Raw genomic sequence first — 26,234 nt, forward strand, 5'->3', positions numbered from 1 at the left:
CTCCATGCACATTTGGCTTTGGTAAGCCTCCCAACCGTCCTGATATTCCTGTGGAAACTTTGAGGTCCACTTCTGTGCAGAGGTCTTCTGTAAAGAAGCTTAAGTTGCTCATAGACCAGTGATACTCAGACCTCAGTGGTTCAGGAGCCAAATTAGTGATCAACATTACGAAGAAGAGCTACAGTAGTGTGAATGCATTGTTTTATTTGCTATAGTACTATATATTCATATTTAAACAGTATGACACAGGAAATATTTTGTTATATATTGTGACAGACCCAGACCAGAGGGGTACAGGAGTCTGGTAGAGGGCAAATATACTGGTCACTGGATGAGTAGTTTTCTGTTCCCTGAGTGACCAGAGCAGGGGCTGTACTAGAGTAATCAGGAACCTGCTAGAACCAGTTAAGGCAGGCAGGCTAATTAGGACACCTGGAACCAATTAAGAAGAAGCTTCTAGAATCAATTAAGGCAGGCTGATCAGGGCACCTGGGTTTTAAAAGGAGCTCACTTCAGTTTGTGGTGCGAGTGTGAGGAGCTGGGAGCAAGAGGCGCAAGGAGCTGAGAATGAGAGGGTGTGCTGCTGGAGGACTGAGGAGCACAAGTGTTATCAGACACCAGGAGGAAGGTCCTGTGGTGAGAATAAGGAAGGTGTTTGGAGGAGGCCATGGGGAAGTAGCCCAGGGAGTTGTAGCTGTCATGCAGCTGTTACAGGAGGCACTATAGACAGCTGCAGTCCACAGGGCCCTGGGCTGGAACCCGGAGTAGAGGGCGGGCCCAGGTTCCCCCCAAAACCTCCCAATTGACCTGGACTGTGGGTTCTTCCAGAGGGGAAGGTCTCTGGGCTGTTCCCCAACCCACATGGTGAATCTCTGAGGCAAGAAAATCCACCAATAAGCGCAGGACCCACCAAGATAGAGGAGGAACTTTGTCACAATATATATACACACACATATTCTCACAGCAAAGGGGATGGATCACTTGATGATTTCCGGTTCTGTTCATTTCCTCTGAAGTACCTGGCACTGGCCACTGTCAGAAGACAGGATACAGGATACTATATGGACCATTGGTCTGACCCAATATGACCGTTCTTGTATTCTTAAATTCAAAATGACTGACCAAGTATTATTATTTTATCAACTACAATTAGTTATTAACATAGTAAAAGCATCCTGATTGGTTAATAATTTAGATTGATTAATAATTAAATCTCAGTGTTTTAATATGTGCTACAAAGAGCCGCAGCAGACACATTAAAGAGCCACTTCCAGCTCCCGAGCCTCAATTTGAGTATCACTGATCTTGATATTCCTGCCTCAGCACCCCCCTTGATGTTGGGCCTAAGGTTAGGGTTGCCAACCCTCTAGGATTGTGCTAGAGTCTCCAGGAGTTAAAGATTATTCTTTAATTAAAGATTATGTCGTGATGAACCTCTAGGAATACGTCCAATCAAAATTGGCAACCCTAAGGTCCACCTCCTCAAAAGTTAACACCTACATCAGCTGAGCTTCCCACTCAACACTGTCCAGTACTGCAAACTCCATCGAGACAGTCCACACCAGTACCATGATATGTATCAGAAATACTGTCAGGAGGAACAATTCCTTTGAAGCCATGAGAATTGACACTGGTTGATGCCATAACCGAAAGGCATGCTTCCACATCTCTGGTGACTCTGCTACAGGGAAAAAGGAGAAGAGGTAGCATTCCAACTCACAAAGGGTGTCCTAGGAGAAGAAGAAGAAGAGAGGAGGCATTGTTCTCTTTCTATCACTGGCATGGTTTCTTCGAGGACTCCTTACAGATGCCAATCCCAGCTTTGGCTCTCACTCCTCCATCTGAGACTCCAGTTTTGTAGACACATCACTGGTGTGTGTCCCTCCAGTGCCATCAATTTCTCTTTTTTGTGGAAACCCATCAAAGCTATTAGCTTTGCCTCCACTGCTTGATCACACAATAGCATTTTTCACTTACTTCAATTCAAAACATTCTGGAGGAACATGGGTTCCTCTCAGAACCAGCCATGCAAGTTCTCCTGGTCCACTCAAAGGAGCCCCGTCGCCTTCCGTCAAAAAAGGCTCCATCAGGACAGAAAGATATTAGGAAGGATCCTCATCAATTACTCATGTTGCCCTTCATTTAGGAGTCCATGAAGGCTCTTTTGGATGCTGCCAAACCCTGTTCAGCACTGACTTGGGCATCAGCATTAACGCAGCTGCCAATGATCCTGGCACTTGATGCTGAGTGTTTTCCCTGCATTAAAGAGTTTGGGGGCCTTAAAGGGAAAATCTTCTATTACTTTCTGAGGGGCTGGAGCAAAGCCTAATGTTTGGAGTCATAAGTATCTCCTCATAGCTGTGCCAGTGGCCATAGATCTTGAAGTTGTATCTGAGGGGTTGTAAACTGCCCTCAGAGCACACTTGGCTAATGTCCTCCCCTCAGCAAGTTATTTGCAACTGCTCTGTGCTCTTTAGGTAAAATACTAGGGAACAGATTAAGACTAAGAATCATAGCCTGGTCTCTGGGACTTTCCCAGTCTGCATCTACTGCTAAAAGAAAGTCAGATTGTACAAACTTTCAATTTCAGAAACAGTCCCCTTCCCCCATTCAATACCAACAGAGTACCTAACTTCAGTGGTGATACTAGTCTTCAGCTTCTTTTAAAATGGCTCCTGTAGAAAAAACACAGTCCAGAAATCCCACATTGCATGTTGTCATAAGGTTCCAAACATCACTTCTGATGGATGCTCAAGAGCCATACCCCTCTCCCTCGACAGGTCAGACCTCATCCTTCTTCAATGCCTGGTGCTAGATTATTTGGATTGCTGGGTATTGGAGACCATAAACAATGGTTATATAATCCAGTTTCATACCGGCCTCCTCCACTCTCTCACCCCCAAACCTCCTTTGGGGACCCCTCTTGTGAAAAACTCCTATTGGTGGACATAAGCTCCCTTCTTCAAAAGGGTGCTGTAGAGGACCAATAGCAAGGGAAAGGGTTTTACTCCAGATGTTTCCTAAAATCTAAGAAGGGGGACTGCCTAAGGCCCATCCTGGACCTCAGAAACTTCAACAGGTACATAAAGACTTTCAAGTTCAGGATGCTAACACTGGGGGACATCATCCCATTCCTGTTCAAGGGGAATTGGTGTGAACCACTTAACCTGTAGTACATTTGCTTTCATGTAGTAATAAAACTCACCCACATCAAGTACCTTTGATTTTGTGTGGGAGAAAATCACTTCCAATTTCATGTACTCCTTTTTGGTCTGGCCACAGCACTGGGTGTATTTGCAGAATGCCTTTCAGTAGTTGCACACATCACAGACACATGTACCTTTACCAGGATAATTTGGCTACTAAAGGCCAGCTTGCTAAACAGTCTTTCTTCTGGAGCTTAATACACGTGAAACCTTCTGCAGTCTCTAGAGCTCATCAATTGGGAGAAGTTCTCACGTGAGCCTACACAGAGAATCACCTTTATCAGGTTGGTCCTGGACTCCACTCAGGTGAGGGCCTTCCTCCTGGAAGATAGATTTCTGAAAATAAGAGACTTTCTGCAAACTTGCAGGGATCAACCTGTGCAAACACACTTTTTCCTAAAGCTTATGGATCTCATGACCTCATCAACTTACATGATAACCTTTCCTTGCCTAAGAATGAGGCCCCTCTAACTTTGGGCTGCATGTCATTACAGACTCATTGTACACAGCCTAAAAGGAGTGCTTCAACAGCTACCTTTGTGCAGGTTCAGAGACAATGTACTGAGGGGCTGTTGTTCAGTCTTCTATCACCTACTATTACAGTCACCACAGATGCCTCTAGCCTCAGTTGGGGTGCTGATTGCCAGGACCTCTGTGTACGTGGACAGTGGAACATTTTGGAGTCCAAAGTCCACATCAGTGTCCTGGAACTCAGAGTGGTGAGATAGGTCCTAACGGCCTTCCACACAACATCAAATGGTACAGGTACTTACAGACAATACCGTGGCCATGTATTAGATCAACAAGCAGGGAGGAACACACTCCTGTGTTTGGTGGCAAGGATACTGTTGCTATGGTTTATCCACCATCATATTTACTGTAAAGCAGTACACCAATCAAGGGAAGAGAACGTATAGGCAGAAGCACTCAGCAGGAGGTTGTATGATCCGCACTAATGGCCCCTGAACCAATGGCAGCCTCACTTTTACTCAGGTAGGGATAACTAAATATCTGATCTCTCAGTTCTTGTCCTCAAAGGAAACCCAGGCAACACATTCAAAAGATGAGCCTGGGAGCTAAAATTCATAATTCCGCTGGACATTAAAAACCATGGACTTAATAGAGGCACTGGTTCATTACAACAATTTGTAACCTAATCTACTGCCTGTTAACCCTTAATTGCCCACTTCATTTCAAGTGGTCCCTTACATTGTGTGTGAAATCCTTATGCTTCACAATGTGATCCACCTCATATTTAGCTCCGACACTCTGGTTACTTTTCTCCTGACCTGAGGAAGATCTCTGAAGCTCAGAAGTTTGTGCTTTTCCGCAACGACTAAAGAGTTAATACCATTACAAGAGGGTATACCTGCAATTTTAGAATATCTATTGTACTTGAAATCACAGGGGTTAGCAGTAACTTCCCTCAAGGGTCATTTGGCAGCTAAATTGGCTTATCATAACTTGGTCAGGGATAATCCTATATTATCTCACCCCACAGTTTCATGTTTTCTGAAGGGACTAATGCCTTTCCCCATGAGAGAATGTTCTCATACCTAGGACTTGAATCTAGTACTTACTATGCTTATGTGTCCTCCCTATGAGCCACCGACCCAGGCATCCTTGGAACATCTGTCTATCACAACAGAGCTCTTAATCTCCTCTGCAAGGAGGTTTAGTGAGCTCAGTGACTGGATGGCCATTCCATCCTACGTGGTAGTACACAGAGAGAAAGTTGTCATGGGACCTCACCCTAGTTTTATGCCTAAAGTTATCTCAGATTTTTACCTGTCACAATCTGTGTCCCTTCCCATTGTCTTTCTCAAATCTCACGCTCACCAGGGGAGTCTCGTGATAGAGCTTTGCAAAGCAGCAACATGGAGTTCAGTCCGTGTTTTCATTAAGCACTAGTCATTGGACTTGGCATTGTGTACTGGTCCTCAATTTGATAGAGCAGTGCTATAGTCCATTTTTTCCTAGAACTCCTTGCCCATCATACTCTGATGGGGGCACTGTTTGCTAATCTCCCATTAGTGGGAATGCACAGAGGCCCTAAAAGAAGAAATATAGGTTACTTACTGGTAAGTGGTGGTCTTCAAGAGTGGTTTCTGTGCATTCACACTACCCAACCACCTTCTCCTCTGCCTAGGCATTCTTTGTGTTTCAGCACTCCTCAGGCTAGGGAGAAAGAACTGAAGTAGGCTGAGGTGTGCACTGTATTCTATAGACAGTGTCGATGATGTCATCTTACCATGAGAGCACTACTGCATTCCACAGTGGATGTGGCTTTCGTATATAGTTCCATAGCTCAATGCCAGAGATGTTAAATGCCATTAATGTGAATGCACAGAGGCAGCTCTAGAAAAACAACTATTACTAGTAACTAACTTTGATTTTTTTTTCAAATATTTACAATTAATGTGTGATCTGCAGTTCATGAACACTTGACAGTGTATACAGACAATATATCAGTTATGGTAGTTTTATCTAACTGACATCTGTATCATGAAAGGTGGTGTCATCAATTATTTTTCAAGCTTATTTCAGAAATAAATATTTTGTTTAAAAATATTGGTCTTATTTCTTGGAAGAAAAGAAAAAGCTATCATTTTATATTGGCTTTGCACAGGTGTAAACATTTACATAACATGCAGACCAGAGGAGAATCAGACCCATTCACTTTATAGTATTATATGTGGCCGTTGCTCCCAAAATGTGGAATTTTGGGAATAAGCAGTATAACAGGAGGAATTTTGCAAAAACAATAAATATTTTTCAAATATAAGTCATTTTGAAATAAAAAAGGAAAAGCAAACTAATTTATTTTCTATTATTAAAACCAAGAAGGAACTGAGACAAAAGGTATTTATGAAATGTCATAAGACTGAAAGCAAAGAGAAAATTCAGCTGCAACTACTAAAAAATCTCAAGTAGGCAAGACAGAATCTTTCTTTTTTCGTATCAGAATGTGTGTCTTTTAAAAGAAGCCTACAGGTTTTTTTCCCCCCTCCCTACAAACATTTGCCTCATTGTACTAGATCTCAGAATAGCACGAATTGTTAATTGAAATGAATAAAATGATAGCTAAGCAAATGGGTGCAAACTCACAAACAGGCTAATTGTTGCACTAGAATGTGTCTGTTGTCAACTTTCACAGATTGTCTTGCAGTTCCATTGGCCCCAATGGTACTTACTGAGGATTTCTTTTTATTTATTTATTTATTTTATTATTTATTTGGACCAGACTAGTAACACAGGCAGCATGAGAGAATAATGAGCTGCATTCTTGGGGTTAGTGAGGAGTCAGCACAAGTTGTGGGAACAAATAACAATCAGACAAGGCAGTGTTTTATAATGTCGAGGCCACAATCCATCTCTGGGATCTTTCAGAGCTGGGCTAATAATGGCCCATTTACAATCCCCAACAGAGTATAGTTTAATTAAATTTGTCCATTAGAGGACTCTCCCTCCCTTTTACATTCTAAAAATTAATTCTTCTGCTTTCTGCTTGTCTTTCTTTCTACATCACAGATGCACTGAACCTTCGTAACCGCCAGGTCATCTGCATCACGCTCAAAGTCCTCCAGCACCTGGTAGTGTCAGCTGACATGGTGGGGGAAGCCTTGGTGCCCTATTATCGTCAAATCCTCCCCATCCTAAACATCTTTAAGAATATGAATGGTGAGTTATCCTACTAATCACTGTGTCTTTCAACCCTAAGGCAAAATGGGGCTTGAGGCAGGGTTAATTAACAATGTAGTTAGGATTTATTACTGCATATAAACCCAGATCCATTTGGAGCTCTAAATAATGTAACCCCCACTGCTATTCCCTAGGGATGCAGTAAAATTAACAATTTCATTTATTACTCCTTGCATGTACAGCTTATTTAACACAGTACAAAAGCACTGAAGCAGTTCTGTAATCTTCCAATAATTAAATTGTAAAGTTTTGTAATAGTCTTTTGACTACATTAATAGATTGCAAAAAAAATTTCTTTTCTCATGGTAATTTTAAGTTCACTATTTTAATTCTGTTCTGGGTTCTCCTCACCAGTAAAGTTCATTCTTACCCATTATTGCTTTTTGGTTTAGGAGAGAATAAAAAGAAAATTATTAACCAGTTAGTCAATTTGACAGACAAGAGAAATTATCTCTAGCAAAGCAGTGAAGTTTGGAGTTATTGTTGCACAATTAACAGGTTTTACTATGGAAGAAATTTAGAACCACTTCATGCTCCATACTCTTGAGTAAGTTGTTTTATTTGTAGTGCAAAATTCCATGGCTAGTTTTGTCTTAAAATAATAATAATAATAAAGTACTGCATGGAGTACACCATTCTCACAAATCTGAACCAAACTGCTATCTCCAAAATGTCTTGTTCCTGTAGTAAACCTCTTGGCATATTATCTGTTCAATCACTTACTAAGTTATTGACTTCAAAGTTTTATGCCATTCACATGCAATACTGCAGGTTAAAATAAGTTAATCGCTAACAACCATGCTAATAAAGGTTATAATGTAGGCAGGGTGTCTATGAAACTCATGCTATTTCAGTGTTTAGCCACTGGGCTACCTCCTGCATATATTACCAAATATTAGCTTATATTTGTCTGGGTTTTGGTTTTGTTCTTTATTAACTTTTTATTAAGACAAAATTATAATAAAATGTTAACATACCAAATCGTACATTATTTATTCGGGATCAACATAATATTCAAAGCATCTGGCTAAAGATTCTGGTTTGCTGGCTGGGGAGCCCTCGTTCTCTGGGTATGCTAAAAAAGGATGACCAGATTTCTAAATACTTGTCTTTTTTTTGGTGCTTCTCTTGTGTATTTGGTGTGAAAGTTTGCCCATTACAAGGACAGTCCATATTTTATTATACCACAGAAGGAGGAGTCCAATTTTTCCAATAATGTGCAATACAGAGTTTAGTTGCTAACAGTAAAAAATAAATTAATTTGTTCCATTTTAAATGTAGATCCTTTACTGGAGCATTAAGTAAGAAGGTCAGGGGATCTCTAGAAAGCCAGCATTTAGTCATAAAATGAATCTCTGTAATAATTTCCTCCCCAAACCAACTAATTCCGAACACAACCACCCTATGTAAATATGTTCCCTTTTCTTGCAACCCTTCCAAGAGAGCACCTCCCCAGTAGCAAAAATATTATGTATCTTAACTGGAATCAAATACCATCTATAGCAGTGGTGGGCAATCTGCGGCCTGTCAGGGTAATCCGCTGGCGGGCTGCGAGACAGTTTGTTTACATTGACCGACCGTCTGCAGGCACGGCCGCCCGCAGCTCCCAGTTGCCGCAGTTCGACATTCCCAGCTAACGGGAGCTGCCTGCACCACTTCCCCCAGCTCCCATTGGGGTGGGAGGGGAGAAACCTGGGGGGCGCAGTGGGTACTGGGGAGGGAGCAGCCCAGGAGGTGCTGGGGGAGGAGGTGGTGGCACACGGCCCTGGGCCCCCACTGATGCTGTGAGGGGGCGCGTGGCGGCACGCGGCGGTGCGCAGCCCGGGACCACCACTGGTGCTGCAGGGGGGACAGTTGGCGAGGGTCCCTACCTGGCTTCACTCCTCCCTGGAAGCAGCGACATCCCCCTCGCTCAGCTCCTCGGCAGAGGCATGGCCAGGCAGCTCTGTGTGCTGCCTCCACCTCAAGCACCGGCTCCGCAGCTTCCATTGGCTGAGAACCATGGCCAATGGGAGCTGTGGAAGCGATGCCTTCAGATGGAGGCAGCGTGCAGAGCTGCCTGGCCACACCTCCACCAGGAGCTGAGGGATGTCGCTGCTTCCGGGGAGCCCCCCTGAGGTAAGTGCCACCCAGAGCCCTCACCCCCTTCTGTGCCCCAACCCCCAGCCCTGAGCTCCCTCCCACACCCAAACTCCTTCTGCTGTGGGGGGGGGGGGGCAGTGGCCTGAGACTGCCCCAGCTGTGGCTGGTGCGGCTGGCCCGGGGGCCGTTCGAGCTGCTCAGACAGCCCCCGGGCCAGCCACACTAGCCATTTCAGAAATCACGGCAGTCCCAGAAAGTCACAGAATCAGTGACCCCCATGATAAACTCGCAGCCTTAATCATGTGTACAGAGTGGAATGGAGGAGAACTGTCAATGTCGGGGAATTGTAGGATGTAGGGCTGTGATTAAAAAAAACCCATATGGTTGAACCTCTGCATCTGTGTGGAGCCCCATAAACTTCAGTTGGGTTTCTCACAGACACAAGGGGCCAACTTAGTGGGTCCAATTGCAGGATCTGAGGCCAAATACAACACATCAAAAGGAAATATATCATTTAAATGGTAAGTGATTTATCTGCTGAGCCCCATTTTCCAAATTTTAGCCCGAGGCAGGCTGTGAGCAATCCTGGTTCCCTCGCTGCTATTGTGTCAGACGAATGGTAGGGAAGGCTCATGTCTGCTACTGGCACTACATAGACATAAAGATGCACACAACTGGTTAGATCACACTTGCTATACAAAAACCAACCAACTCAATAAAAAAGCAAACAGGTTTTCAACCATTTGTATGACATCTTATTCTGTGGATTTGTATCTGATATCCAATTAAACATAAGACTTCATATTTGTTGTTCAGGAACTAAAAAAATTCCCCCCCAAGCCACCCCTGGATTCATCACTCTAAACAGCCAAAAAGAATAGCCCTAAATTCTATTTACTATGTTATGTTGTTGTTGTTCAACTTGAACAAGGCAAGAGTAACAGTTTGTGACTAGGTGAACATTTTAGTTTTGTGCATTCTAATTTTAATTAAATAATTATGTAACAGTGTTTTTACACTGCACATCAATTAAAAACTGTAACTAAGCATAGTGATTCAGTGTCTGTACTCGGTTTTCAAACGGAGATCTATGGAAGAAACCAGGCGCAATGAACTGTGACTATACATAAAGCTAAGAGTTTGCCTTTCTTGTAAAATCTTGTTGCACTAAAAGCTGTTTAGGTCAGGACAGAGATGGAGAGTGTAGTGAAGGAGAGTAAAGCAGTCTAACATCAACATATTTATCTAAAACTTCTCCTTACTTTCTAGGCAGAGGATGAGGGGAAGAGATCTCACCACTCTGAGATATTGGGCTTCTTTGCCCTTCCTTCCAGCTTCCTCCTTTCCCTTCCTGTCTCCCTTTTAACCGTCCCTAGCTGACTAGCTGAATCCCCTCGTTAACTGGTTAATCACCCAGTCCGTGTTCAGTTAGCTCCCCAATTTGGCCCGTGCAGGGCAGCTTACAGAGTATAGAGTAGTGAGTCAGCCTTAGGCGCCTCCCATTTTGTCACAGGCCCATTGTTCTTTTCTGTCCCCATCCTCTTTCCCCAGGCATATTCAATAGGAGACAGTTCTAAATGAACACTCAAATGCCACTAGGTCTTCAGGCAGAAAGGGGAGTGCACTCATTGGCAAGCGCAGCACTTTCTCATTTACTTCACTCCGCTGAAGCTCTGCTGCTGAATTGGTCAACCACAGCTCTGGGTCTGAATATGGTTTTGCAACTCCAACATCAAGGATAATATTTTGATATTTATCTAAGCATAGTATTTGCCGGCACTCAAGGTATTCTGAAAATATATAAAACACATCTCCAAATTTTACCCTACTCAGATATCATGCCAAAATACCAAGATATCATGCACTATTTTTCTGTAAATGTTTATTTTAGTCTTGGAGCAATCTGACCAAAGAAAAGACAAAACAAGTAAGAGTTTTCCCCAGGAGGATTATTTTGCTAATATTACCAAAGAGCTTCAACTGTTAGTGGCACATTTCACATGATGCTAATTATTTTTTTCAACATTTCCATAAAATCTTGTTTTCAGCTGTTTCTGATGGATATTTTCTCCAGACTGAAATTTTACTCTACTATATAACTATTAAGTACATTTATTGTAAATAAGAATTTGTTTATATGTTTTTAGAGACAAAAGGGGCAATTTCAAACAATTCAAAGGTTTCACATTATTTCTTCCTGTATCTTAAGACCTTTATTTTTCCAGGTGGCATCTTGCAGGTTGTCTTTCGGTATTTGAAAACAAACTAAAAGCAATTGAAAATTGTAGTTATTTGTTCTATCCAGTGCCTTGAGACAAAATTCTGATTACTGCGCATTGCTCTAATTTTTAAATAATTAGAGAATGAGGGTTTTCAGCAACTAAATATAGCATCTGATTCAGCTGTTGGATCCTTGACACGCAGTGGGCCTGATTTTGATTGCTAATTCTAATTCATACCAAGATAAATTATTTGTCTTCAACTGAGATTTATAATGGCACATAATAAGTGACACCAGAATCAGGCTCAGCATCTCTGATGACTTGGGGCTATATTATTTTTTTCCAGGAAGAACTGTATGGAAAGTAAATAAAAATTCAGAGTTGGAACTTGTAGTGGACCACTTTATGTCCCAGAGAGAACATTTGCAGGTTGTGGAGAGGGCATTGGTACAGTCTGCTGCTTTTCTTTCCCAGAGAATTTTTAGAGAGACAAGGTCGGGAAGGTAATATCTTTTATTGGACCAACTTCTGTTGGTGAGAGAGACAAGCTTTTGAGCCACAGAGAGCTCTTCTTCAGGTCTGGGACAGGTACGCCAAGCATCACAGCTCAGAGTACCTTTCTCAGACCTGAAGAAGAACTTTGAGTGGCTTGAAAGCTTGTCTCTCTCACTAACAGAAGTGAGTCCAATAAAAGATATTACCTTCCCCACCTTGTCTCTCTAATATCCTGGTACCAACATAGCTAAAACTACACTGCATACGGAGAATTTTTAACATTTCCATCATGTTTTATGCTCATATGTGCTCGTTCAGGCAGCACTACCATTCTTTTATGAATATGGTTCTTTTTGTAAATTCTCAGGGTCTAAAATCAATGTCTTTTATTTATCTAATGATGTGCCTGAACACCATCTTTAAAAAATGAGTAGCTCCAAATGGGTGGGTTTCTAACAAAAATGAGCAGAATTACTCAAGTGCTGAGCATTTTTGTATGGTGCCATCATTTCCAAGGGGATTTTGGCCCAGAAGGACCACAGACATTTGAAAGAAAGGTCTAGGTATGTGGTCCTAAAGACTCACATCTGTACCTGAAAGTGATTAAGAGAGGTGTGGGGTTTTATGTGTTCTGGAGGGTGGGGTTCAGCTCTTTACATGGAAACTCATCGGTGCCTATTGATGTCTCTATATAATGTGTCTCAATGAAATACGTTGCTCCATTAATTTTGTAGTTTCCTCTATGAAAGAAATAATCTTGATCTTATTAGCTGATTTTTCCATATTTTTTATAACAGTCTGAGAGAACACATCACAATGGAGATTGCTATTGAACAATAATATAAGGTGTGCCAAATATATTTAATGACTAGAGTTTGTTGGTCGCAAAGCAGATGTAGTTCAGGTCTAAGAAAGTGAAACATACATTTTATACTTTGGATTTCTGCAGTTATACAAGTGCAGGAGAGATTATATGGCTTAGAGCTGGGTGAATACCACAAATAGTATTCCGTGACTATTTATTGAAATTTTTCAGTGAATTCACTTCAGCTGTGTTTATGCCTTCTTTGTTTTCATGCTTCGTAGATATAGGTGAATGACTTTACTGTTAAGAATATTTGTGGAAACTGAATTTTAAACAAATATTGGTGCTATTCATGGAAAGTGAATTTTAAATTTGTAGACATAAATGTTCACACTGAAAACTTATTTGAAGTCTAACACTCATCCAGTTAGGTCATATAATATATTTCTGTTCCCTATCTGTCAATAAAACAATCAACACACTCTGAATTGAAAATATCAAATATACTCATAATGAATTGCTTGCACACAATCTGCAAACCAAAAAGTATGTGCCAAATTTATTCAGTAAATAATTTCAAATAACAGATAAATGACAGAATTGCAAGCTGTTCTCAAGGCTAAATTAATCTACTATACACTTTTTATCCAGCTCTAATACTCATCAATATTTCCCGTAATTCATCAAAAATTATGATTGACATTTATCTCTTTAAATGTGGTGTCCACTGAATGACATTTGACAGGTATGAGGATGTGCTGCCTCCTCAGGTAGAAAAGACAAGGAAAACATAAGGAGCTAAAAATACATACCAACTTGAAAAGGAGGGCACAATTGCCACCCTAAGGGATGCAGTTACTTCTGACTTCCAGGTTTAAAGGACCAGCCACTAAAATAGTGTAATTAGCCCCACCTATTGGAGTCATTGATGTGCTGTGATTCACCCATTTCTTTCATGTACTTGGTAGTATACCAGATATACCTCAACTTAGGAGCAAGCACCAAAGCAAGCTGCCTCTGGCCCAATAGGCTCTACTACCCAGTGATTTCCCAATGTGCACTCTCAAGCAAAAGGAGTCTTTACTAGGGTTGGCAGAACTGAAAGACTGCAAATACCGTAGGCAGAATGACTTGACCATCTACAACAGAAGATAGACATAGACATTCCTAACTCAGCCAGGCCAGTAGGGGACAATCCAAAAGAAGGAAGTACTGGAGTAACCATGAGTATGCCTTCTAGTCCACAATTCCTTAAAAAGGGCAATTAAGTACTGGTCTTCATGTCCTGCTATCCAGAGCTCAGTTCCATAGTCATGGTGTTGTTGGAGGGCCTCTCTACATTGTCTTACATTGTGCAGGTGAACAATAGGCTAATGCCTCTTGTAGGCAGATGCCCTTATGTCCTTCTGCTACTGGTCTCCTCTCACTGGCTGCTTCCCATCTTGGATTGTGACTCTTCACCCAACCTCAGTTCCATCTATCAGGCTGCCTGTTACCTGGTCTTCATTGTGCAGCTGGCTCCCAAGCTGCTGCCTCCATCTTGCTGCTCCACACAGAAACCTCGAGCTGTCCTCCCAAGCCTAATCCTCTCTGCTTGTCTCGTCCTTTTTCTGTTCAACAGGCCTCAAAGAACCCTCTGCCTGTTGTCTGCCGAACTAGTTCCTGCTCTTCCCAGAATGACCGGTAGCCCAGTTCTCTCCATTCAATTCCTTCTTGAGAGAGTGTTATTTGTAATGAGATTCCCTGGGAAAGGATCCTATAAGAGGATGAACCCAAAAACAGTGGTAATCAGGCAGCCACTGAGAAGGTAGCACTTAGGGAAGAGGTTGAAATGCAAATTGCCTGAGGGCCAGAGATCTCGATAGAAGATATTTTGAGGCCTCTAGAACTATGACTTTATAACGTTCTCCACAGAATAATCCAGTATTCATTTAAACTTTCATTACTGGGCAAATTTTCTGAGATATTTGCCCAATTTCCAAACGTGTATATTTATTCTAGAAAACTTTGAGAATTGTCAGCTGTGTAAGGACGTCTGTGTAAGGTTGGTTTGGGGGATTGTAATGTTTCAGGAAAACATTAGTTAGTCAAGAGATAATACTATTCGCAGTTGATTAGATGGACGATGCTATTACTTGCAAATACATAATCAGGAAACATGCTCTGCACTTGAAAATCTGTTTCTCCAACAAGCAACTTCACGCTTTATTCCCTGCCAACTTTTTTATGGAATATCCTCACTGAATTAATCTGAAAGTCACTACCCTCTCCTCCTGTAAATCCTTCTTCTAGGCTCACTTCTACTGTGATACTTACTGGAAATTTCCATCTGATAGCTGGTTGGATGGCCAGTAGGAATTATCGTTATATCTCTGGTTTGTTTCATATAGAAAAAGAAACAAATCTGATTTCAAACTTTCAAACTGTTTGTTAAAACATATTCCTCTCACTGTTACCCTCATCCTCCCTCCCCTACTCCCTCTGTTCATTTGTTACATCTGTGTTTGCATCTTGTCTTAAATTATATTGTAAGAAGTTTAGGACAGGGACTGCCTCTTACTTTGTGGTTACAATGCCTAACACAATGAGACCCCAATTTGACTGGAGTCTCTGGGTGCTATTGTAATAACTAATAACAAATGTAATTAAAAAGACCAAGTAAAGAACTATACCCTGGTGAGGGAAAAGTACAGTAGGTTAAAAAAGTTAACATGCTGTGTTTGATGTGAATATCAAAATTTGCAGAGTTAGAAATGTCACCCATAAACTAAACTGTCAATGTTCTTTTTCTAAAAAACATTGGTAACATACTAATGCAAAAAGTTATATTGGTCTTGTACCACAAACACTTCTGCTAAAAGCTTCCTGAGTAGACTCCAGAAAGAATAAAATTTGATTGCAGTGTGCATATGTGTCAGTCTTAAAGGCTTAATGTCTCTAGGTGAGCTGTCATGATCTATTGTGTAGTTATTAGCAAATGACAGAGTCTACACTGTAAGTACACTATGAGCAACTGAAAAAGAATTACAGTGGAAACAGAACAGAGGTTAAGGTTCAGTCTTCTCAAAGCCTGGACAGTTCTCTGTGGAATTACTATATAAGAAACCCCAAAAAAGAAGAGAGAACTCAACATCCAACTGCCTTGTTATCTTTCTTTCAGTCCTAAAATTATTTTGAACGTTTATGAACACTCAAAGTAAATTTGAAGTACTCTTTTGTTCAGGTGAAGCAATTGTAATCACAGACGCAATACAAAATGCACATAGCTTCTCCTTATAATATTGCTAGCTTTATTGATGCTGCTTTGCTGGCTTGAATGCTTGCTTTTAATATTTCTCTCTGGTGTACATAATGAGAAATGGTTATTCTTCCAGGTCATGAACAGAAAAGTAATGACAATGACTTAGGCCTATTATGAACCTTATGACACCATTTAAAATCTCTTTTTCACTTAAATACAGTACTTAAATATGTCTTGTTTTTATTAGGCTTATTTCAGTCTTTTTTTGGGGGTGGGGGGAGGAAAAAACATTGCATACTATAAAATCTGTTTTCTTTTTTGCATCATGAAACCTTTGCTGTGCATCTCCTCCTCTAAATTGTTTCATAGTCCTATAAGATGTCTTAGATAAATACAATTTAAGAACAAATAGAATAAAGTTTGTGCTCTTGTGACAGCACTGAAGAGAAATAAGACTAAAGAGAATAAAAAGGAATCTTCAAAGCTTGGTATAAACTATAATTGTGTACAGTGTTGTATTTATACCAGAATTAACACTGGAAGCAGAAGTTTGTTTGATAAGAGTTAGACAATTATATACAGAAAATTTATTTTGTATAATGTAGTCAGGTAAATGAAAGTTTCATTGATCTACTTTAACAACTATTATATGCTGTCAAATCAAAGCAGTCTAACGGCTGTGCTACATCGATTTATATGCATTATAAAGCAAAAATGTTTTCATGTCATCAGTTTATATTATTCAGTAGTGATCAATAACAGCATATGAAAAACTCTGCAGATTAAATCATGTAAAATGTTTTGAAAACAAAACAGCACCAGCCTTAACAATATTCAGAGAAAGAGAGACAGGTTTTAAAAACAATAATTTAAACTAAATCCTCAAAATTATATGTGTAGATTTATATCTTACCCCACATATTTTGGTCACATTTAAAAGGCTTCTTCAGGCAGATTCCTGTTTTTCCTTTTTTCCTAATAAAAACCATGCACATCTGATCTATGGTACTGTATAATTTAAAGTAGTAATTATAATTTCTTTAAAGATTCCATCAGCACTGAATTCCCACTTGCATTTCCAGAATGAGAAGGACTGGAAACTCGCCTCACCCTTAGAATTTTGACTCTCTGAGGCACTGGTAGTTAAGCCTGAGCCCCACATCCCACCCCTCAGTTATACACCACTGGATGATCCCCCTACACTACTGTGATCCAGCTTCACTAATTTAAGACCCGTTTCTATTGGTGCAGGACAGCTGAGGATTGGAGACTAAGTTTCTATGGGCTTCAACACAAGCTATCTGACACTACAGCTAACTTTTAAAACTCAATGTGACCTTTTATCAACCTCCTCCTACCTAGTCAGTCCAACACCCCTTGCCCCCCTCCCCCCTCCCAAACCTTAATCTCAGGAAACATGATCCAGAATTCCTGAAGTAGCTGAACTGTTAGGTAAGGTATTAAACCACCAGAGCAACTATGCTTGAGATGCATGCTTGGGACACCAGGCTGCTTTGAGGGGCTTCCAGTGTCCTTCTTTGAGAGGTACTTCTCATATTTAGTGCACTAGATTGCACAGAACATGATGTACTTCGCGCAGTAGGAGGAACATAAGAACATAAGAATGGCCGTACCGGGTCAGACCAAAGGTCCATCTAGCCCAGTATCCTGTCTACCGACAGTGGCCAATGCCAGGTGCCCCAGAGGGAGTGGACCTAACAGGCAATGATCAAGTGATCTCTCTCCTGCCATCCATCTCCATTCTCTGACAAACAGAGGCTAGGGACACCATTCCTTACACATCCTGGCTAATAGCCATTAATGAACTTAACCACCATGAATTTATCCAGTTCTCTTTTAAATGCTGTTATAGTCCTAGCCTTACAACCTCCTCAGGTAAGGAGTTCCACAAGTTGACTGTGCGCTGTGTGAAGAAGAACTTCCTTTTATTTGTTTTAAACCTGCTGCCTATTAATTTCATTTGGTGACCCCTAGTTCTTGTATTATGGGAATAAGTAAATAACTTTTCCTTATCTACTTTCTCCACATCACTCATAATTTTATATACCTCTATCATATCCCCCCTTAGTCTCCTCTTTTCCAAGCTGAAATTCAGTTGTCCGGCTATACTGAAAGAAGGACGGGAGACACTTGATATGGATTTAATCAGGCTGCAACTTTATTATTAGATGTCTGGGATAAAAGGGTACAGTGCAGGCAATTCCATGTGTATTCAAATAACTACCTGGGGCTTCCACCAGCCCCCCTTCATTTTCCATCTAGGTCCCTCAGCCAACCCATGGCTTGGACCTTACCATCCACCCCCCTCATAGGAAGGTTAAAGTGGGCTATAAGAAATGGGGGTTGGCTGCCTGCCATACCATTCATAGGAGCGCCAACCCTTTCTCCCCCTCTCCCCCCGTTCCATTCCTTTAACCAGAACCTCCTTTTTAAATCCATTACCAGGCCATTTATCTAATCACTGGATGTCTTCCCTATGGAGTACTGCACTGGACATCTGCCACAAGGAGGTGCCAGCAATTAGCTTGGCTGCTTCCCCCCAAAACCCAGTCAGGTTCCCAGACATCTCCCAATGGCCTCTTTTGTAGCAGCCAAAAACATGTCCGCTCCCAAGTCTGATAGGGGAAGCCCCATCCTCCCGAAAGAACCCAGTTGCCCCTTGCACTATGCCAGGATCGTCAAGGATGCCAACAGCTCTGTTGTCAACGACCATGTACCGCAACACCTGCCCCCCGTGATGGGCCATATTGGTGACCAGCATTCTGGATCCTGAAATTGGAAGAACTCATTACAACTTCCTTCATAGCTCAGCCGTGTGCCTGGAGCCAAGGATCCCCGTGTTACTGACGACATCATATGCTGAGGTTCCATAGCGCCAGCACCATCTGCTCAGGTTCGTTGCTAGCTCCTGGTGCAAGCTCCTGAAATCTGTCAAACTGAAAACGAGACAAGGCATCTGCGATGCCATTATCCATCCTGGGCACATGCTTGGAAGAAAAATAGATGTTAAGGCTTAAACATTGTAGCACAAATGCCCTCACTAACTTCATAACTAGGGCCCTACCAAATTCACAGCCACGAAAAACACATCACGGACAGTGAAATCTGGTGTCCCCCTGTGAAATCTGATCTTTTGTGTGCTTTTACCCTATACTATACAGATTTCATGGGGGGAGACCAGCATTTCTCAAATTGGGATCCTGACCCAAAAGGAAGTTTGTGGGGGGAGGGAGGGAGGGTTTGCAGTATTGCCAACCTTATTTCTGCGCTGCCTTCAGCGCTGGGTGGCTGGAGAACGGCAGCTGTTGACCAGGTGCCCAGCGCTGAAGGCAGCACTCTGCCAGCAGCAGCACAGATGTAAGGGTGGCAACAGCAGAGCGGTGGCTGCTGGCCAGAAGCCCAGCTGTGAAGGCAGAGCCACCGCCAGTAGCAGCATAGTAGTAAAGATGGCTTGGTATGGCATTGCCACCCTTACTTCTGTGCTGCTGCCTTCAGAGCTGGAGAGTGGTGGCTGCTGACTGAGGGCCCAGCTCTGCAGGCAGCAGCGCAGAAGTAAGGGTGGCAATACCATGCCATGCCATACTTACATCTATGCTGCTACTGGTGGTGGCTTTGCCTTCAGAGCTGGGCTCCTGGCCAGCAGCTGCTGCTCTCCAGCTGCCCAGCTCTGAAGGCAGAGCAGAAGTAAGAGTAGCAGTACCGCAACCCTCCCTATAATAACCTTGTGACCCCCCCCAACTCCTTTTTGGGTCAGGATCTCCACAGTTATAACACCTGATTTTTCAGATTTAAATAGCTGAAATTATGAAATTTATGAATTTTAAAATCCTATGACCGTGAAATTGACTAAAATGAACCGTGAATTTGGTAGGGCCCTCTTCATAACCCTGTGTGATTTGGAAGTTTGGCGATTGATAACGTACCACTGCCATGTCGTCACACCAGAAACACACCCTTTTATTAGCCAACTCCAGTCCCCAAATAACCACTGCAACTAAAATGGGGGGAAATTCCAGGAAAGTCCTATCACACACAACCCCGTTTTGTGCCCAGATGGCAGGCCTGGCTGGAGTGGGGGAGGAAAAGGAAAAGGAGACAAGGGGCCAGCGTGGCAACACTGACTCATTCCCTGGGAACCAGATGGTGGGAAGGCTTAAAGGGGGCATCCCTGTGCCTGAAGCCCCCTTTTACACTGAGCAGGCTGAAGCAGCACCTCCCCTCCCTCCCCTTTAGGTGCTGAAATACCAGGTTTGGTCAAGACCTGCTGTGGGCAATATGCTAACCAACATGACAAAGACAGATCCAAGTTGCCAAGTTCAGTTCTGGATCCAAACCTATCCTCCGCTCAAGAGGATTCTGTGTTCTGGTTCAAGCTCATCTTTACTGCAAACTGTTGTGGTGGAATTTCACAGTTCTCATAAAATGGAGTCTCATGCAAGTAAATCACATTGTTAAGCTGATGATTGTAAATTATTGAAACTTAAAATATTTACCACACTACAGTAGTGAAAATAAAGGCATTTTTGTAATTCTCAGTCATTATTTATTATTATTATTATTTTAACTGAGTTCATATGAATTACAGTTCCCAGAATGCTCATGTAACTGTTATGCCTGAATAATCTAAAGAATTCAGAATAAATTTTCTTATGTCAGAAAAACTGATTGGCTTCTTTAATGTTATTATGCAAAAAATTCTATTGTCTTTGATCCAAATCATAATCCTTCAAGTAAAACCCCAGGCAAAAGTGTTTTTCATAGTAATTTACTAGTAGGGATGGAGTCCTCAACCCCAGCTTGCTGCATTTTTGTAAGCATTTTTATGGCTCAGTAGTTACAAAATGTGCACTGGTTGACTGACCATATCCTTTACCTGCCCAAATTCCTCCATACTGAGCTGCAGAAAATTACAGGGAAGCTTGTTAATGCAGAGCCTAGGGCTTACCGAGATGCCCCTGTATAGAGTTTTTGCTGCTTTCTTACCCCAGAACAAACAACCAGTTGCTTTTAGTCCTAATGTTCTTGCTTAAGTGAGCATAGGTTTTGGTCTTTATATAGTTATAGAATTACTGGAGTAGGTACTGAATTTTGTAACACAAGCTTTCAGATATCTGATCCAATAGCCTTTAAGAGGAAGTTGCATTTAGTGTGTGAGGGGGAACTCTTTCTTAGACAATATGCCTTATGTAATGCTATCATTTCCAATCACTTAACAAAAAGATAGTTCTGTTTCATTACTTTTCCAGGCTAAATGATTTACAGGTCTATGTAAATCTAAGTAGAGTAACTATTCTTGCAAAAATGACACTACTTACTCTTTCAATGAATATTAGAAAATACATATTGAAAAGTTCACATTTATTTCTCATTTTTCATATCTGTGCTTCAGCAGATGTGCAGTTTAGAGATGCTGGCTACAGGTCACAGTCTTCAGTACTGTAATTTAATTCTGAACCATAGCAACATCTCACATAAGAGTATATTTCTTACCATCATAGAATCATAAAAAGCAGGACCAGAAACAGTAATCTAGTCTGGCCCCCTGCATTTTGCAGAACCACTTAATACTTTATCTGACATATTCTTGTGTATGTGTAGTGATGGTGGCTCATCCATTTCTGTCAATTGTCAACTCCACTGCAAATTGGTCTTACTTACCTGATGGATAGTACAGTATTTCAAACTACGTATTATCTTTCTTTATTATACTCTAGTTACAACATTTAATTGGTCTTGAGATCATTATAAATGCCAGCTGTTCCTTTTAAATGATAGCTTTATTTAGTAAACTTTTCCAAATATCTATAATCCAAAGCTGTAAATACATTCTAACACATTTAAAGAACTAGAACGTAGATTATAATTGCTGAATAATTTCTAATTGCTATCTAATTTCTTATCTGAAAATACCGTATTACACTTTGTAAACTAAAATTGACTCAGCAGTGATTAAATAAATGTTATGAACACTTTTGATGTGTTAATAGCCTAATTAATTTGGCATCTTTAATGTCTGACAAAAGAAAAATGTAAGGTTCATCAAGTCAAACGAAGTGTACTGTAACCAGTATAAGTTACGCAGGGGCTATATTAACAACAACACTTAGGTGTGGTGATGCTCAACATCACCACCCCTAACTTTTAGGTGCCTAGTATATCACTAGGATTCACAAAGCTTGAGTTTGGTACCTAGACTCGCCATACAATGAATGGGGAGAGAGAGGAGCCTCAGAATGGGATTCACAAAAACCATCATGGTAGGCTGCTCCCTGCCTAAACTAGACAATGGGAGATGCCAACCTGAGGTGTGTGTCCTAAACCCCACCCCTAAATCCAGACTGCAGGGAGGCACCTCCCTGTGCTTGCGCTTCTCAGCTACATGCTCTCTCTTGGGTTTAGGCACCTACACCATTTTTGCAAGAAACCAGGGGAAGGCAGCAACTCCCTCATAAACTTCAACCCAGTGCTTAGCGTACTCACATGGGATGTGGGTAACCCATCGTTCAGCACCCTTCTCTGCCTGATGAAGTGGTGGAATCTGAACTGGGACTGGTCACCTCTCAGATGAAGGACCTAACCAGCTGGTTAGGCTAAGGGCTATTCTTATATGGGGTGCCTTCAGTCTCTCCTGTTGAAATTGTTCCACTGTGGATCTATAACTTAAAAATTCACTGGAGCAGGGAGACTGGTTTCTGGGTCTCTCACCTCTCAAGTGAATGCTCTAACTACCAGGCAACAGAGTTATTTTCATGCTTCCTTGTTCTTTCTCTCTAAATAATGAATCATTGGGCCAATCCATAGCAGAACAGCTTCAACAGAAGAGATTTAGGGACCCACTACACCCCCCCCAATATCTCATTGCTCAGTGGTTAGGGCACTTTCATTGAAGGTGGCAGGTGCTAATTCAAATCCCTTCTCCTCACTAGCAGGAGCTTGAAGTAGAGATCTCCTATATCCCAGGTGAGTGTCCGACCTGGTGGGCTAAAAATTATGAGGGAGCCCAGCCATTTTGGGTAAGCTTGTCTATTGGAGCCCAATCCAATAGGCAAGCTCTTAGCACACTTAGCTGATTGGACCTCACTGGTGAATGAAATGGAGGAACAGCTATCTGCTCCTTATTTGTGAATCATTCTGGGGCTTAGATGTTGAGATACCTGGTGTGGCTGCAGTGCACATGTTAGAGACAGAAACAAAGGTGTTTAGGGAATTTTAATGCAAAATTTAGGCACCAGCAGCATTTGGTGTCAGCTGAATGAAGGCTTTGTAAATCCCACTGGGGCCAGATTCTGGGATTTAGGTGCCTAAAATGGTAGTCCTTTTATCAATCTAGCAGCTTTTTTTTTTACACTGTGTTGCCCCAAGCAAAGGAATGTTGTTAAGTGCTAAGAGCACAGGGTTCAGAGCTAGCACTCCTGAATTCTATTCTCAGAACGGCACCTGACTCACTGTGTGACATTGGGCAAATCACTCCCTCTTCGTGCTTCACTTTATCATTCTGTAAAATGGATAGAATAGCTGCGGTACCTCGCAGGTGAGCCTTAATTAGTATTTGATCTGGTTATAAATCAGAACTTTCACAAAGTTCCAAGCAGGTGTGTGTGTGTTGGTGGGAGACAGGATGGATAGAGTGGGCTCTTTCCGGTGCAGGGTTCTGGTTTGGGCTCGGGTCATGTTTTGACTAACTTTTTTCAATAGGACTTGTGCACCTAAGTTGCTTACATGCTTTTGAAAAGCCCACTGGTAGATTCCTAAATATGGATTTAGGAGCCTAAAGTTAGGCTCCTTTTTTTTTTTTTAAATGACCATTACCTTTATGATAAGAAATTGTTCCCTTCTTATTGTTAGCTCAGTTCTGTGTTTCTCACAAGAACAGAATTGCTTATATTCTCATCTTCACTTGGACTAAGCCTACTCATTTCTCTTAGAGGTACATGCACAAGACAGGTTAAATAATTCAAAGAGTGATATTTATTTTCTACTTAATTCTTCACATCTCATATATGTTTGCAAACAAATATGTTACAATTTGAGGGGACATATGTTTTCAAACTTGCTACGCTTATTAAGGTGACATTTTTATTTTAAATATGCATCTGAAAGTTATGTTCATTTAATGATTCTAAGTGGGTTATATTTATTTATCACACATTTTTAATTAGGATTCTATTCTGGGGAGAATATTTCTGTGAAAGTCAGTGCAAAGTTGGCAAAATCACAGAAATTGGCTCTGCACCTGGCTGTCAGTTTTTATATACAAACAGAAAAGAGGGAAATGGGACAGAGAAGCTTTAGAAGGAAAGGGAATTCCCTGTCTGGACCACACTACCATTCCATGCACAATGTTGTCCTTTTCTTTTAGGTTTCTTTCCTATCCACCAGGAAAACATTAGACTAAATAGCAGAAGCATGATGCTTCTGGGTGTATATCCCATATGAATTAAAAATCAAAAATGGTCACAGGGTCCAGGTGGGCCTGTCATATTATTTTCACCTCAGCTGGAGAAACAATTTGTTTGTTTTCTGGCAACTACCCCTCCCTGTTAAAAATATGCATCTTATTTGCAGTTTGAACTTTACTGGCTTCCTTTTCAGCTGTTGGGTTTTGTTATACCTTTATCTGCTAGATTAAGAAGCCCCAAAACATCAGATCTCTTTCTCCTTAGTAGGTATTTATAGACCATAATTAATTTGCCTCTTATCCTCCCCTTTAAAAATCTAAATTAAGTTCTCAAAAGCTAGGAAATGCCAAAAATAAGGTTTCAACCTGTCAAGAGACAGGGTTGTAGGTGGGTCTGAGCAGAAGGTCAGAACCGGAGTCTGAGCCCAAAGGCCAGAACTAAGGGTCAAGACAGAGTTGGAACCAGGGCTGAGAACAGAACTGAGTTATCTGGAATCAGGAGCAGGGCTGATTCCAATGCAGGACTTGGCTGGGATAGAACTGGCACAAGACCTGGAACAGGAAAGGAGCAGGGCTAGGAGTGTGAGGTGAGCACAGGAAGGCAGAGAATCTATAGACTAGCTGCATTGAGCAGCTAGTGCTCTGCTGTTGCTGCTGGGTTTATAAATCAAGCTGCTGATCCTGCAGCCGGTCAGGCACTGTGGATCAATCAGGCAGTTCCAGGGCAGTGCAGCTGAGCTATTCATTGCCTAGAAATGAAGTTATCATAGGAGCAGGCCAGTAGCTGGTCTTAGCTGGTTTAACTCCTGACAGTACTCCCCACCCCTACCCCCTGTTTTGGGGCTGCCTTCCAGGAGCCCTGGGGCCAGGTTTCTCTGGGTATATGTGGTGAAAGAAGTGCAGGAGGTCCAGAGCATGGACATATGCCATAGGTTCCCATGATCATTTGTCTGAGCTGTATCCTTCCCACTCTATTAAATACTGGAGTTTGCCCCTGTTTTGGTGGGAGTCCAGAACTTTCTGGACCATGTATTCTTCTTGGCCCTGAATGGTTATTGGCAGGGGAGAGGAGGAGTGGTACAAAGCAGGAAGGTATTCTCGACATACCATTTTAAAAGGGAAACATGAAACACAGGGTGAACTTTAAGAGATTCTAGTAGCTACAATCTGAATGTTACAGGGTTAATTTTATCTGTGATTTGTAAGGGCCCCAAGTACTGGTGGTCCAGCTTCACCGAGGGATGTGTTAATTTACGATTTCGGGCAGACAAGAACACCTTATGCACTACTGTGAAACTGGGAGCCAGTCAGCGTGTCATTTGTATGTTGCCTTAGCTTCTTCTAATTGTCTTCTGAGCTCTTGGTGCACCTAGTGGATGTGAACAGTAAGGTCAACAGTGGCAGGTACTGACGACTTGGTGGGGATCTCATGGTGAAAACAAGGATGGAATCTAAAGTTAGCAAAAAAAAATGGGGGCGCCTATTAGGTGGAGGCAAGTGTGACATTGTTGTAAGCAAATTCCGCATGGTTGATCAGGAACAGCCAGTTGTCATGGTGATAGTTTAAGAAGGAATGCAGATACTGTTCAAGAACCTGATTGACCTGTTGTGCTTGACTGGTTGCGTTCAGGTGATAAGCAGTGGAAGCCAAAGCATTGATACCCAGGAGACCTAGAAATTCCCACCAGAAGCCAGATACAAACTGGGATCCATAGTCAGACATTACTCTTATTGATAACCAATGGAGGTGGAAGATGTTATCCACAAAAAAGGCAGGCTGTCTATTGGGCATGACATGGGACAGAATGTTCCATTGTTGTTAGATTGATCACAGTAAGAAGTATAGTGTGCCCCTGGGAGAGTGGCAGTTCCATGATAAAGTCCTCAGAAATGGTGGATCAAAGCCAAGGTGGAGTGCACAAGGACTGGAGGAGGTCAAATGGTCTCATATGGGAGGTTGTCTTTGTCCGGGTACAGAGATTGCAGGACTTCATGCAAGCCACTATGGAAGAGCATAAAGCCGCTGACACAAGCTTCTAGATAGCAGGTCTTGGGTTTTGGA

The 26,234-nt window shown here is 41.8% G+C and overlaps 1 protein-coding gene across 1 annotated transcript in view; it reads left to right on the forward strand.

The window, feature by feature from the left end:
* Positions 1–26,234, forward strand: part of PACRG (parkin coregulated) — a 464,395-nt gene that overhangs the window by 305,697 nt on the left and 132,464 nt on the right. The window contains exon 4 of the mRNA XM_065401832.1: positions 6,738–6,887. Coding sequence (XP_065257904.1) covers positions 6,738–6,887 — 150 coding nt within the window. The remainder of the gene's footprint in view (positions 1–6,737; positions 6,888–26,234) is intronic.

Source organism: Emys orbicularis, chromosome 3 (genome assembly GCF_028017835.1).
Source record: "Emys orbicularis isolate rEmyOrb1 chromosome 3, rEmyOrb1.hap1, whole genome shotgun sequence".
Taxonomy (NCBI): Eukaryota; Metazoa; Chordata; order Testudines; family Emydidae; genus Emys; species Emys orbicularis.